Source organism: Paroedura picta, chromosome 3 (genome assembly GCF_049243985.1).
Source record: "Paroedura picta isolate Pp20150507F chromosome 3, Ppicta_v3.0, whole genome shotgun sequence".
NCBI classification, from domain to species: domain Eukaryota; kingdom Metazoa; phylum Chordata; class Lepidosauria; order Squamata; family Gekkonidae; genus Paroedura; species Paroedura picta.
In genome coordinates, this window is record NC_135371.1 from 61,702,973 (window position 1) to 61,717,090 (window position 14,118).

The 14,118-nt window shown below is 44.2% G+C and overlaps 2 protein-coding genes across 12 annotated transcripts in view; one reads left to right on the top strand and one right to left on the bottom strand.

The window, feature by feature from the left end:
* Positions 1-2,450: 2,450 nt before the first annotated feature.
* CYB561D2 (cytochrome b561 family member D2) lies at positions 2,451-11,275 on the bottom strand. Of its 7 annotated transcripts, XM_077325964.1 has the most exons (6): positions 10,834-11,003; positions 10,584-10,632; positions 10,253-10,491; positions 7,296-7,587; positions 5,534-5,571; positions 2,451-5,132 (listed from the first exon to the last, which is right to left on the bottom strand). In XM_077325964.1, the coding sequence occupies exons 4-6, from the start codon at positions 7,420-7,422 to the stop codon at positions 4,629-4,631; spliced, it is 669 nt and encodes a 222-aa protein (XP_077182079.1). In that variant the 5' UTR covers positions 7,423-7,587; positions 10,253-10,491; positions 10,584-10,632; positions 10,834-11,003; the 3' UTR covers positions 2,451-4,628. The 7 variants fall into 7 exon arrangements, with proteins under 7 accessions (XP_077182079.1, XP_077182077.1, XP_077182075.1 ...); XM_077325962.1 differs by lacking the exons at positions 10,253-10,491; positions 10,834-11,003 and adding an exon at positions 11,085-11,275; XM_077325960.1 differs by lacking the exons at positions 10,253-10,491; positions 10,834-11,003 and adding an exon at positions 11,089-11,274.
* Positions 11,276-11,324: 49 nt separating this feature from the next.
* Positions 11,325-14,118, top strand: part of NPRL2 (NPR2 like, GATOR1 complex subunit) — a 30,772-nt gene continuing 27,978 nt past the window's right edge. The window contains exons 1-2 of one of the 5 annotated variants that reach the window (XM_077325953.1): positions 11,394-11,539; positions 11,631-11,858. The gene's annotated coding sequence lies outside the window, so the exon portion shown is untranslated. Of the gene's footprint in view, positions 11,859-14,118 lie in introns of all 5 variants that reach the window. The other 4 variants (XM_077325952.1, XM_077325954.1, XM_077325951.1 and 1 more) reach the window with 4 other exon arrangements.

A 14,118-nucleotide genomic window follows, 5' to 3' on the forward strand; every position in this document is an offset into this window, starting at 1 on the left:
TCATTGCTATCCCACTTTGTCTAAGGGGTGGAATTTTTCTCAGGTCCTGTAACTTCGTGTTTTTCCCATAGTGACCATCCAGTTGCCCAAAGCTCTGATGTGCAGCTCCCAGTTTCATGTCCATGTGGTTCAGGCCTGGCTCTGTGAATGCAGTGAACACCAGAGGTTCCTCCCTGATTTAGGTGGACAGAGTCCATCTAACGAATCCAGCAGGATTCACAGAGTGTAGGGAAGTTGGTGGGCAACAGTGATACATGGCCCAAAGAATTCAGCAAGAAGGAATTATGAATACCAGGCTAGATTTCTTCCACTGCAAAAGGCTAAGCAAGTAATCCAAGAACAAGACTATAGAGTACCAGGCAGATGTGCCAACAATTGTCAGAGCACCAACTACTTCCTTAACAGACACTCTCTAGAATTGCCATTCCTCTTGTAGCCTTGTACTCAGTAGGGGGGTAGGCCCTGCTGTTTAGCAGCTGCTTTGCCTCCTTCAGCTGCTTCCTGTGGGTTCTTGTAAGGAAATGATAGAGTTCCTGAGCAAAGACATGGAGAGTACAGAATTCTGAGGTGCATGGGAAATATTTCAGGCATTTGTGGCTAGTTGGCAAATCTAGGGAAAAGCCACCAGCTAGAGAGGACCTGTAATGCCATCTCTGGCTCTTTATCCTTTTATGATATGGAACACAATGTAAGACCATAGCTCATTGGCAGAGGCAGTGGCTTTGTGTGCTGAATGTCTCAGGTTCAATCCCTAGAAAATCTCACTGAGAAGAAAAAGGGAAGGGGGTAGAGTTAAGATATCAAGCGTTTTTGATCCTGCACTGAGCAGGGGGTTGGGCTAGATGGCCTGTATGATCCCAACTCTATGATTCTATGAATTCTAGCTTGGTAGCATCACATACTTTATGAAATACCAAGGGATCAAGTCAAAGCAGGGGGAATTTGGTATTTAATATGTTAGTAGCGGAATTATTCCTTTGGATTCAATTATTGGTTCAAATAGCAGTTTTTTCCAGCCACACAACAATACTGAAGTTGCCAAGTACTCTAAACACACTGGAGAAATCTCCCTGTCCCCAGTGATCAGTTGTACAGGGACAAAAAATGCAGTGAACACCAGAGGTTCCTCCCTGAGGACGAAAAATAAAGTGTCCATCACTTTCCAGTGCCATCTGCTGGTAATAATGGGTATGACTGGCTGAATTCTCTGAATTGGTTGAATAAAAACAAATGACTTACTACAGAGCATCGCAGTGTGGGCTATGTAGGGAGTCTTATTCTAATAAGCATTCATCCCACCCCATCCATAAGACTTGGGAAAAGCTACTATAGCATCAAAATGAAAATAGTTAAAATCAACCACATTGCAAAGTGTGGTGAAACCTGAAAAGTGACAATCCCAGAAATAAAAAACTCTTTTGTGGCAAGATGATTTATAAACATAAAGGAAGAATAATAGTTAAGAGGAATAAAACCAGACCTTCCTGTCTCTGGGTTTGAAGCAGGGAATAACTGCCTCTGACTTGTGAGGTCCCTGTCTTATTCTTCCTTGACCTCCTGCCTCCCCCAATCAGGAAATTTTTATCACCTTCCTTGTTTCAGCTGCCAAGAGAAGCAGGAAGTAAGTGTGGAATGGTTATGATGGGCGTGGCTGTAGCTGACTGGTAGAGCATCTGTTTAGCATGCACAAAGTCCCAGCTGGAATCTCTAGCACCTCCACTTAAAAGGGTCAGGCAGTAGGTATGTATAATTTCATGGGTGAAGTAGAGGACAGCAGACAGGACCTGGTGAGTTTTGACAGGTCATCAAGTAGAAACTAGTGGCTATTAAGACTGTACAAAGGAAAAAATGAAACAGAAACATTTGCCACCCCAAAATATCTGATTTATTCAACAACATTTCTGATATTGAACCAAAGGTTAAAAAAAATACTGAGTGAACAGGAAAAATACTTAGCACCCTTGCCTGACATGTAAGTGCATCACCTATCTACATAAGCCTGGAATGACTGCTAATCATCTTCAAGGACAATCTGTGAAATTATTCATGATGACCAAGTGCCTGATGAAAGCTGTGCTTCAGCTAGTGCTTGCTGTAGCTTTAAAGGCAACATGTGTGAGAAACATTGGTGGCATAATTCTGGAATAGTTAAATGGAGATGTGTAGACCAGAGATTATTCTCTAAGACGCAGCTATGCTTTTTAAGAGTTTCAAACTCCCCTCGAGCTGGGGATGTTGCATTTTTCCATCAGTAAATAATTTACCTAGTGGAGCAGAACAGAATTGAATCAACAGGACAGCAACGTGCTGGAGTCACAACCACTGAAAGTTCTATTCAATAGAGTGCTCTTGAGTGCAGGCTGTCTTTAGTTGTTTAGGCTGTGTGATGGGTTCCCCTGCTCTGCAGAATGACCGTCGAACAGTTTAATACAAGCAACCATTTTTGTTGGGGGGGGGGCAGTGTTTCAGGCATGGAGTACAAGGGGTTTCAGCAACTAGCGCACATGTGTGAGGGCTTTTGGGTTGTCAGTTTCAACCAGATCTGTTTACATATGTAACTAGAAAGAAAGAAAAACATTCCTACTGACCTATTATGTCCACCTCTGCTGTGGGTGAGAGCACTCTTGTACAGTCTACCACTCCTATTCCCTTGGCAATGAAGGGATGTTACTCCTTGTACCTGCACTAAAGAGTACCTCTTTCTCAGACCGGATAACCCCTTTCTATTATTTATTGGATTTCTGTCCTACTGCTCCCGGCACAGTCGGCTCACAACCATAAAACCAGCACAATACTGTAGACGTGTGCTGAAGTAAAATTACACAGGTCATCCGAAATACATATCATTACAAATTACTGACATTTATACACCATTAGCCAAAACATGTTCACCCCCAAACCCCTCTGGCACTGCTGTGTTTCATGAAAAAGTCCTTCTTCCCAGTCTAGTTCATCTACATTTTTAATATGTAGGAGCAGGTTTCATTCTGATATGGAAAGGTCCTCCATGTGGGAACTGCTCTGTAGATTAGTACATGTGGTGATAATCACGCCTGTAGATGGGTCCACATCATTATATTCAGTTCAATGCTAGTTTCTACAGGAGATTTATATCTGCTAAGCTTCCTCTCAGCCTGTGGGGAAGCGAGCTCTCTTAGTTTTGTGTTCTGATTAAACGCTCATACTTTTATTTTCCACAATTTGTTGTCCTTGGCCAGTGCACCGCCTCTTTCTTCTACAACAGGTGAGTGGAGATTCAGTCACTATGGAAACCTTGAATGTACAGAGCTGATGAACTGTATTGTCTCTTCTCATGTGCCTATAGATTCCTGGACACCAGGTGTCCTTGACACTGAGCAATCTTAGACAGGAGACAGTGCCACCTTGGATGGCATTCATTCCAGATTAAATATTACATCTGACTAAACTGCACTCCTGGAATGAGTTTCATGTAGAAGTGTTAAGTACACACTGAGGAAGAAGTCATAATTGCATGCCGCTGTGCAGTACAATCTCACCAAAACAATACATGCAGCAGTCCAGGAGGACTGCTACTCTGAAAGACCTACCACTAACCACTTAAAGTTCAGTAGAGTAACTAAATCCCATCACCTTTATGTTGCCTGTAAACCTTAAGCATAAATGTATCTGCCTACTACACAGTCCACTTATCTGATAGAATGATCTGTCTCACAAGAGTTTATCCTGCAATAAATTGTGTTAGTCTCTCAAGGTGCCACTGGACTTCTAATTGATTCAGGGAAGAAGGTATTTCCTTCCTCTGGTGTCTGGGACTTCCAATGCAACTCCTTCAAACCTTTTAAAATTGATGGAGGGTAAAGGGCTGACATTGTTAAGCTCAAAGAGGCAATGGAATACCTAGGGGAGGAGATGGGAGAGGAGAACTGGAAGGGTCATCCTGAGTAGGAAAATGAGGGGTGTGGGATGCATTCTTTTCCTACAGCTGGTTTTTTGGCTGTAAATTCCCACTCCCCAGATAGCTTTACTTAAAAAGCAGGTAATGTGTGGTTTGACTTGCACATATTACATGGTGTAGGTAGGATACCCACTCCATAAGGTATGTCAGCCACGTAATAAAAAGTTTATTTGTTTAAAAAGTATTTTGAAGGGAGATGCCAGCCCTTCCCACCACTTTGCCCACACAGAAGGCATTTTACAAGTTTCCATTGGTTTTCCACTAATGTGGGCAAAATGCTTTACCGATAGGAAAGAAATAAGAGCAGAGGCTAAGATGAGTTGCGAGTCTTCATATTGGATGGGACTCCTTCAGATTCCACTGGCTGGCTGGGCAGAAATCTGCCTGAGCAATGGGTACTTTGGTCTTCCAGCAGCAGCAGATTCCAGCTGGACTAACACTCATCCTTTGTAAGGACATATCTCCAGCAATGGTCACATAGGAGGAAATGCTGCTTAGATAGTGGGATGACAAAGATGGCTTCAACCTTATATGCATTTGCAGTATCAGAAATTTAGATTATAAAAGACCATACAAAGCAACAGGCAATTAAAAAGGGATTCTCCATTTTCAGTACCTTGCAGGGCCATAGACTCAAAGGCGATGCAAGAAATAGTCAAGGTGTCTCAGGATGTTTGTTCCAGGATGGCTTTCATGGCTGAATTCTTTTGCGGTAGAGGTAGGCATTGCTCACCTGACTCATGATAACCAGGCTGGTGAGAACAGGGCTGAGCATGGACAGATACCAGGAGACTCCTGTCACAGATGTGGTGAACCACAGCGAACACATGCCAAGCATCAGACTGGCACAGCCAAGCAGATACCCAATCAGCCCCGATGTGGCATGGTAGAGTTTCAGTTTGGCCAGTGTCCAGTTCTTGAACAGTTTTGGGTAGAGCAGAGCCAGCCCCCCCATGCACTGCATACTAGCATACAGTACAGTCAGCAAGCCAGTCAGGCTGTGCCAGGTGGCAAAGTGGGCTTTCCCATTGATGTACTTGTTGTAGCTGATGAAGGCCAAGCCCAGCATTGCGCAGAGGAGGGCAAGCAGCTGCAAAGCCCAGTGGAAGCGGACCTTGGCCTTGCGGGAGAAGGGCCGGAGAAGGGAGCTCTCTGGAGAGAAAGCCAGCAAGGCCTCCGTCATCAGCAAGGAAAACTGGAGAGGGGCAGAAAAAGACTCATCACCAAGGCTGCCCTAGCTCAGTTTCGTGGTGCAAAGTGCTGTCAAATCCCAACCGACTGATGGTGACGCCATAGCATTTTCAAGACAACATTCAAGTTGGCCATTAACAATTATATTCTCATCCCAAGGGAAAACTAAGTTCCTCCTCATAGAAAAGGTTTCCCACTACATTTAGCTTGATACAATATTTTTAGTTTGAGTTTTCAAAGTTAGGGCAGAATATAAATCCCTAAATAAAAACAAATATCTCAGGGAGTCCTAACTTAATACTTGCACAGGCTTTGCTTCACCACTCTCTGGATGCAGCATCAATGTTGCATTGACCCACTAGTCAACTGAATATTCCCAGTATAGGAAGCTTTTGGCTGACTTACCGCTAGAGACATTAAGAGAGGGTGCCAGGAGAACAGACCTGGAAGAAAAGGAGAACAAAGTGAACCTCCAGGCTGATCAACAGACCCATGGAGAATACACACTTCTCAAATTATACTCAGTACCTGTGAGCCAAAGGCCACATATATATTATTTAAATCCTGCCAAGAAGAATTGATCCTATTGAAGGACTTCATTAGCAAACAGTAAGTTGAAAAACAACCACTGATGAAAACTTACTTGAAAATGGTTATAATCTAGAGGCCGTTTTGGTTGTTCAAATAAAAAGAAGAGATTAGACACGTTTGTTGCATTCATTGTGAAATTGTTTACTGTAGCCTAAGATAGGTTCTTTTTTCTGTTGTGCTACCCAAAATAAATGCTGCTATATTTATGTAAGTTTTAGTAGGTGCCAACATTTGTCTAATCAATTGTAGTTGTAAAATAATAAGTGAATTAAATATAAAAATATTAAGCCTGCAAACCTGCCCGCCCTCCAAAAAAAAGGCATAGTGAGAAAAACATGTTCAGGAATTAATTAAATTTCCAGAAAGATACCTATGCTAAACTACTGAAGCAGAGGGAAGGGCCGGGGGGAAAGCAAGCATGGATTTCTGTACCATCTCAAAAACTAGCACTTATATTGAGGCAGTGTTTTGATGGCTCTAGTCCACAAAATTGTATGGTATGGTAGTCACTCTATGGTGCCCCAAGACTGATACTGTTGCTTGGAGTGAGGTATGACAGTAATAACAGTGCCATCCTAAACATCCATGGGTTCAGAAGCATGTGATTCTTTAGGATTGTACTGTAAGGCTGGACTCCTGTACATATTTACATGGGACCAGGTCTATTAAACACAATGGAACTTACTTCTGAGAAAATAAAGGATTGTGCAACAATACTGTCCCTTCAAAGAAATATCAATTAAACATCTTCCCTGAGCTATACTGGTATGTCTAGTAAAAAAAATAGGGAATGCACTGTCCTGTGCCAAACTTGTTATGTCACCACTGAAAACAGGTCTGGTGATATCATCTTACACTCTTGTTTGCATTAGACTCTTATTTCATTGAGAGACTCAGTTAACAGAGAGGCTAATAATCTCTTTCCACAAGACAGCCAGAACTGAAATATGATAACAGGAGATGCTGCAGTCCAAGCATTAGCTTGCTGTGACCAAGCTCATGTTGCATTCAACAACAGAATGACAGAAATGCTACACAAGGTGGTACTGAGGTGTACTGATCAAGCTTATAATGGCCCCAATCAAACTGTCATCTTGTGCTCATGTTTAAGAACAGATGGCCCTAAATATGCCCACACAACCTCTCTCTGGATCTAAAGATTCACCCAGCTAATCCAGTAACGTTTGGGTGAGTTTCACAATGTGGGTCAGAATGGACATCTCAGTGTGCATCAGGAATAGATGCAGATCAAAGCAACTGTCTCTACCACTTGTCAGCTTAGACAGCCCAATTTATACAGAGCCTAACTAGCAGAAATACCCCAAATAATGTTTTTTAAAAATCTGGAAAAACTAAAATTCATGCAAAGTTAGATGTCCCTATACCCACTTATATCCACCTTAGGCTTGAGCGCTAACTCTCCCCGACTTTCAGATGGTAGCTCGCCTCCCATTTGGCACTTAGTCATCCACTAAGCTTCCATGACAGTCTACCAGGTCACAGTCCAACCACTGGCCAACATCAGTTTGCTTTGATCAATCTCCTGGGGAGTTCACTCAGCAGAACTCCTACTTACTTGATCCAGGTCTTGCAATCACAGCTACGAAGACTGTAAATCCAAGTGAGACGAGGTGTGCAGTAGCTCCAAAGACAGCCCTGAGAGAGCGGTAGATCTGGGATTCTGTTTCAAGAGTCAGAGCCATGGTAAGATGGGCCTCCAAGCACACCAGAAGGTTGACCTTTCAATCTCCACTGGCTTCAGGCCTCCTGATGCTAAGTATACTGTATTCATCAGCTTCCCAAACACATTGAGGAAAGGGGTGCTACAGAGCACTCACAGGACTAATGGGTCCATACCCATTAGCTATCTATACAAGGAAAGAAAAGAACAATATCAAAGTACACAATAGCTCCGTAAAAACTCTCATAAAATGGCTGCTGAAACATGTTTCGCTGGAGATTCTTGAGAAAATGCAAACAACAAAAAAGCACTCAGGGACAGATCAGTGCCTGGATAAAAGGTAAAAGTAAAGGTATCCCCTGTGCAAGCACTGGGTCATGTCTGACCCTTGGGGTGACGCCCTCTAGCGTTTTCATAGCAGACTCAATACGGGGTGGTTTGCCAGTGCCTTCCCCAGTCATTACCGTTTACCCCCCAGCAAGCCGGGTACTCATTTTACCAACCTCGGAAGGATGGAAGGCTGAGTCAATCTTGAGCCGGCTGCTGGGATTGAACTCCCAGCCTCATGGGCAGAGCTTCAGACTGCATGTCTGCTGCCTTACCACTCTGTGCCACAAGAGGCTCTTACTGCCTGGATACACTGCCACAAAAGCTATAAACCTCTCGAACCTGGACTCTTCCTTTAAATCTGCCATACAGTTTCCCTTCCTACCTCATTGTAACTGCAATATTTCTAGAGTGAATGGCAACAGTTGACTGTCAACTTAAAGTTCTTTTAAATAATTATATTTGTGCTTCCCCTTCTTCATTTTGCCATATTGTTTAAACAGCCTTCAAAACAGGGGTCCCTTTTTCACCCTTGCTATCTACAGTGCAATTGCTCATCCAGACCCTTTGGGATAGATGAGATACTATACATCTGAATCAATGTTCTCTGCTTGGGAAACTATTGGCCAGATATAGAGCAGCCAAACTCAACAGGACTTGCTGGATATAGTAAGAACCCTTGTCCCCTCTAATGCCAGCAAGCCAGCTTGGGTGCAAGACCATTCAGGATAGCAGTGCCGTAATGGCAAGAGGAAAGGAACCATTTATGCACAGTGCTCAGCTCATGCTTTATTCATAGGGGATCCTGTTAGATGTGCAGATGGGGAAAAGAAAACAAAAAAGTGATACGGTTACAAAACAAAAAGCAACAAACCTGTCCACAAAATATAATCAAATTACATTAACATTTATTGTGCACAGCTTATAAGGTTAAAAGACAAAACCCATAGACTAATCACTGAAATAATACACTATGCACCATACAATGCTTGACCTAATGCATTTTGACTCCAAAATGGGTCTTCCTCGGAGGTCTAATCCTGAACACGCAGAGATGTGTAGAGGAGGGACGGGGATGAATTGAGTGAAGTTTAAGCATCATGAAAGCGCTGTACAGAAAAAAACAAGTGCTTAGAAGACAAGCCCTTTAACAAATAAGCTGCAGAAAGCCACTACTGCTTTCTGGAAAAGGATTGATTAATGGCATGGGGTGGGGGGGGAGTGTGCATGTGTTACTCATCAGCAAACAATGAAACTGGTACAAAACACAACAAGAGTTGTGGCCCTGTTATTAGTAGCAGAGAGCAAAATGGTTTCTGCAGAGAAAGTCCATTTAGGGAGCATCATATTCATAATTCACTTTATTACAGCATGCTTTATTGCAGTTGTTCTTAGGTTGACACTGTGTAAATCACAAAGAGGGATTTGCAATTCTGCTTTAGTGATATCGTTACAGAACCACTGTTCTTAACACTGGCAAATTCTTGTCATTGAGTTTCTTGTTTTATTCTTGCTCAAGATAGTTAGATATACTTGGTCCTGAAAAATCTGTTGGCAACTTCATATCTTTACCAGAAAAGAACAACAAGCAAAACCTGTCCTCTGATCATTAGCATTATTATTATTCAGTCTTAGGGAAAGATTGGGGGAAATAAGTACAATTTCCTACACAGATTGCCCTGCCACAGTGGAATATTAGCACATTCTGCACATTTGATCACTATATACAATTCTCACAGATGCATTTTGTTCTATGCATACATACTGAAAAGATACAGTGCAGATGTAATATATTTGTGGCCCACCACTCATACTGAGATTCAAGGCAAAGTATATAGTGTAAAATAATGTAATTAAATAGCCTGAGACATTCAATAAATAGTGCAATAGGACTACAATAATAAACATTAGAAACTGCAAAAAAAGTATTAGACATGTGTAACAATCAAAAATGGAATTACAAAATTAGAAAACAATGCACTGAGCAAGATTCTATGCAATGAGCAAGCTAAACTCCACTTCCTTTACAAAAGCAACTTCCTGAACCATTCCATTAAATGCAACAACATGCACCCAACTGCAATTATCAAAAAGGATAGCAGAAATGTGAATTGCACCCACAGCAATGTTTTCAAAGCAGGATGTATTTAAAACAAGATGAAGCCCTGGGCAGAACTGCAATCCCGCCTTTGGATGGATACTCTTATTAGACTGACACAACACTGGATATATTAAGCCATGCACAGGATCCAAGGAAAGAGGAGAGCATCTGTATTAATTTTACTTTAGGGGTAAAATCACATTGTAAAACATATGGAAAAAGGCCCATTCTATTTTGAAAGAGGAACACTCCTCCACCTAAAGCAGCCACAGCATTCAACCAGAAATCACTAAATACTAGGACTACACCTATTGTCTTCGACCTTGTTGCAGGAACACCCCTATGCTTCCCCTCTTTTAGGAAACAGTAAGCAATAACCCCACTATTAAAGGGCCAGGAGAAAAGGAAGTGTTTCCATCCTTACCAAGCAGGCTTTTCTTTTAAGCCATCTGCAGCAGCCTTCTTGGCAGTAACTGTATGAGAGCGACCCTACTGCTGTACAGCCTTATGGAGGGCAGGTGGGTGGTTACCTCCACACCCAATTGCAGCGTACAGTCTATTATCCCATGCCTGATCAGCATCTCCTTATGCAGGAAAAGACCAGGGCTCACAGGAAGGTCAGCAGCATTGCATGCAGCAGGTCCCAGGTTGAACCCCCAGCATCTCGAGATAAAAAGATCAGGTAACAGGGAATGTGAAAGGCTCCTATGCCAGATTCTAGCCTAGAGTTGCTGCCACTTAGCATAAATACTGACCTTGACAGGCGGTCTGACTCGGGGTAAGGCAGCTTCTTATATCCGCTCTCTGTGCATTAAAAAAAAGGGAAGAGCGGTGCAATTATATTTCAAATTCTACATTTTATTTCTGCTAGAGAATCCCTTTTTAGGGGACAGAACACACGGATGGCCACTGGCTGCCAAAGGAGCCGGGTACATTTCCTTTTATATTTATATGAATGACTCGGAGGGAGGGAGGGTGGGAGGGGGAAGGGGCTGAAATTCTCACGTCTTCCTCTTCTCGGGATAAGGCAGTCTCCTTTTGCCTCTTGCATACAGCCTCGGGGGATGCCTGGGCTTCCGAGGAATGCGAGGGGATGCTTCCGTGTCCCGCTCCCCCTTCCGCAGCAAGACCCAGGAGCGCCATCCTGGGCATCTCCCCCCTCCCCCGCCCTCTGGGACTCGTGCCGCGGCTCCCACGCGCTCAGCCTCTCCCAGCTCCAGCCCAGCAACATTCCCTGAAGCGCCGCACTCACTCACTCACTCACTCGCCCGCCCGCTCCCGCAGCGGCATCGTCAAAGAGCAGGAACTCCAAGAGAAGCAAGGGAAACGAATGCCCGCTTCGGATTGTTCAGCTCGTGCTGTCCCTCCCATCCATTCTACGAGGCCCGCGTCCCTAAGAGGCTAAGCCCGGCTGGCAATCTCCAGTGAGATCCTGTCAAATCAAGTCGTCAACCTCTCCAGGCACGTGACAAGCGGGACAAGTTCTTCTTAACTGGGCGCTTGTTTTTAATTTGTTGGGTTTACAACCACGCGCGTCTCTGCAGAAGGGCTTTACTTCTCGCGTCCCTAGACGATGACGTACGCATGCGCCATAGCACCACCGAGCTCCTCTGATTGCGCGTGCGTGGAAACGCGAAGCGGTCGGTTAAGAATCCCACCCCGGGCCCCAGGCGGAAGCCGCATGCGCATTTGCGGGACGTGCTGGCGACGGGTGAGTGATGTTTTCCGCCTGTGCGGAGGAACGGAGGCGGCTTCTTCCACGCCGCTCATTGCGTGCTTGGTCCCTCTCTGCACCTGGGCAGGTACTCCGGCCTGATGGGAGCTTCACGACGCCAGCTCCAGAGCGGGAGCCCTGATGGTCAGCCGCAAGCCTCAAAGCTCACCGGGTCTGCGGCGACAGACGGGCCCGTGGAGGGATGCTCTGCGCCCTGCAGTGACGCCCAAGGCACGCTGCTGGGTGTTGTGAGCAGTCGCCAGCCGGGGGGCCCGCTAACTCCGCGCGCAGGAGGCTCTCGGGCCGGAGGGATCTGGTAAAGAGGGTCCCCTCGCCCGGGAACACTCGCCATTGGGCCCCACCACGTATTTCGTTTTCTATAGGGCCTCTCTTCTTCTCTCCCTTACCTGGGCTTGGAGCTGTAGCAAGTTATGCTTTCGGAGCCCCTTCACAAGAAGTGGCATGCAGCGGCATGAACACGTCATGGAAGAGCTGGTTCTGTTTTCATAAGCAGAATTTCTTTTGCTTGTTTACCATTGGAGTTAGCTCAGCGTTGGACAGCATCTTTCCCTTAACCAGGAAATGTGGTGGATTAGAGTCCTGCATAAAGTTTCTGGTTTTTCCAGCAGTATTGTTGTTGTTTTTGAACTGCTGTATATTCAAAAGCATGATGTTTTTTGTATTTCTCTAATGTCAATGTAAACTGCCCTGAGCCGAAATGGGAGAGCGGTATATAATATAAATATAATAAAACAAATAAGTAAATTATTATCAATTTTTCATTTAACCCAGTACTTAATAAACATTATTGGCAACAGATGTTTGAATGAGCCAAAGTTCCATGCATTTCCAATGTGTTCTGCATACTGGATGCTCCATGCAGAAGCATTAACTTCTGTCTTTTACCTTTTCAAAAGGAGAAGGTCCTTTTTTGTCACTCTTTGTCCTATATCCTCTTATGCATCTTGAAGTCTATTTTGTATTCAGCAGCTACCAATTAAGAGTGGAATCCTATGTGCCCTTTCTTGGGAGTAAGCCTCTATTTAGTTTTGAATGAAGATGTCTGCAACATGCCCTATTGCAACAACTTCTAACCTCCATGTTGAGAAGGCTACCAACAAGGCTGTACGTGAGGAGGAGTGTTAACAGCCCCAAAAAAGATTAAATAAAAGACCTGATACAAAAAGCTACTAATTGAATCAATGAAAGCCTGTTAGCAATAGTATAAGATAGAAAAATATTCAAAAAAGAATTTTAAAAGTCAAGAAAATGAGAAAGAACTAATTAAGAAGTGAAGGTTGTGGAATGTATTATAGCCTCCCCAGTTGCGTCTGTAGTCCTACCAAGAACTGAGCCTGAGGTCCGAGGCAGGATCGTATCCTGGGCTTTGATCAGCCAATGCATGGCTTGATCCTGACTGCCAGATCCAGTGAGTTTAAACTGAAACTGACCAGTAGTGTGCACTGGCACTGTTGTTGGAGATTTTGGAGAGGTTCTCAGTCCAGCTTTAGTGTGCTGGTCTCTGAACCCATGGATCTAACATTGTAGCCTGATGTAGAATCAGGAAAACTCAAAAGTTTGACTATTCTGTGACAGTTTGGTTGGTTCTAAAAAAAAAGATACAACCTTGTCAATGAGGGGTTTTTTGGGAGGGGGTGTTCAGTGTGCCTAACTAGGCAGCATTTTACTTTAATGGGCAGGAGGGCTAATGTTGTCTTTTGTTCATTTTATTTGTTTGTTTGTTTGGATTTTTATACCACCCATTCTTTGCGGCTTTGGGCAGTTAACATGGAACACTGCATAAATTTACATGGAACATTATAGCAATCTATAACATTATATAATTTTTAATAGAACATCACAATCTAACGGTAACAATTACAACACAACACGAATAACAACAACACTGGGGAGATCAAATTGTTCAGTCATGCAGGGGGTATGAGGGGGACCAGCAGATGTTCCGAGTCGGTTGGCATCAAGCAAATGCCTGGTGGAGGAGCTCCATTTTGCAGGCCCTGCAGAACTGTGGGAGTTCAGGCATGGCTCTGATTTCCTCAGGGAGCTCGTTCCATCAGGTGGGGGCCAGGACTGAGAAGGCTCTGGCCCTTGTTGAGGTCCGATGCGCTTCTCTGAGTCCAGGGATCCGCAGCCAGTTGGAGGTAGCGGAGCGTAAGGCTCTTTTGGGGATATAGGCAGGGAGGTGGTCTCTTAGATACACTGTGCCCAAACCACGTATGGCCTTGAAGGTGATTACCAAAACCTTTAGTTTAATCCAGAATTCAACTGGGAGCCAGCCAAGTTCTTGGAGTACCAGCTGGATGTGGGATCTTCATGATGTTTTAGTGAGAATCCTGGCTGTGGCATTCTGCACCAGTTGTAGTTTCTGGATCAAGGATAAGGGTAGAGCGAGTTTCAGAAGTCCAGTCTAGAGGTGACCGTTGCATGGATCACTGTGGCTAGGTGCTCTTGGTCCAGGTAGGGCGCTAGTAGTTTGTCTTGGCGGCGGTGGTAGAATGCGAGCCGTGCTACCTTTGTGACCTGGGCTTCGATTAAAAGAGAAGCAGCCAGGATCA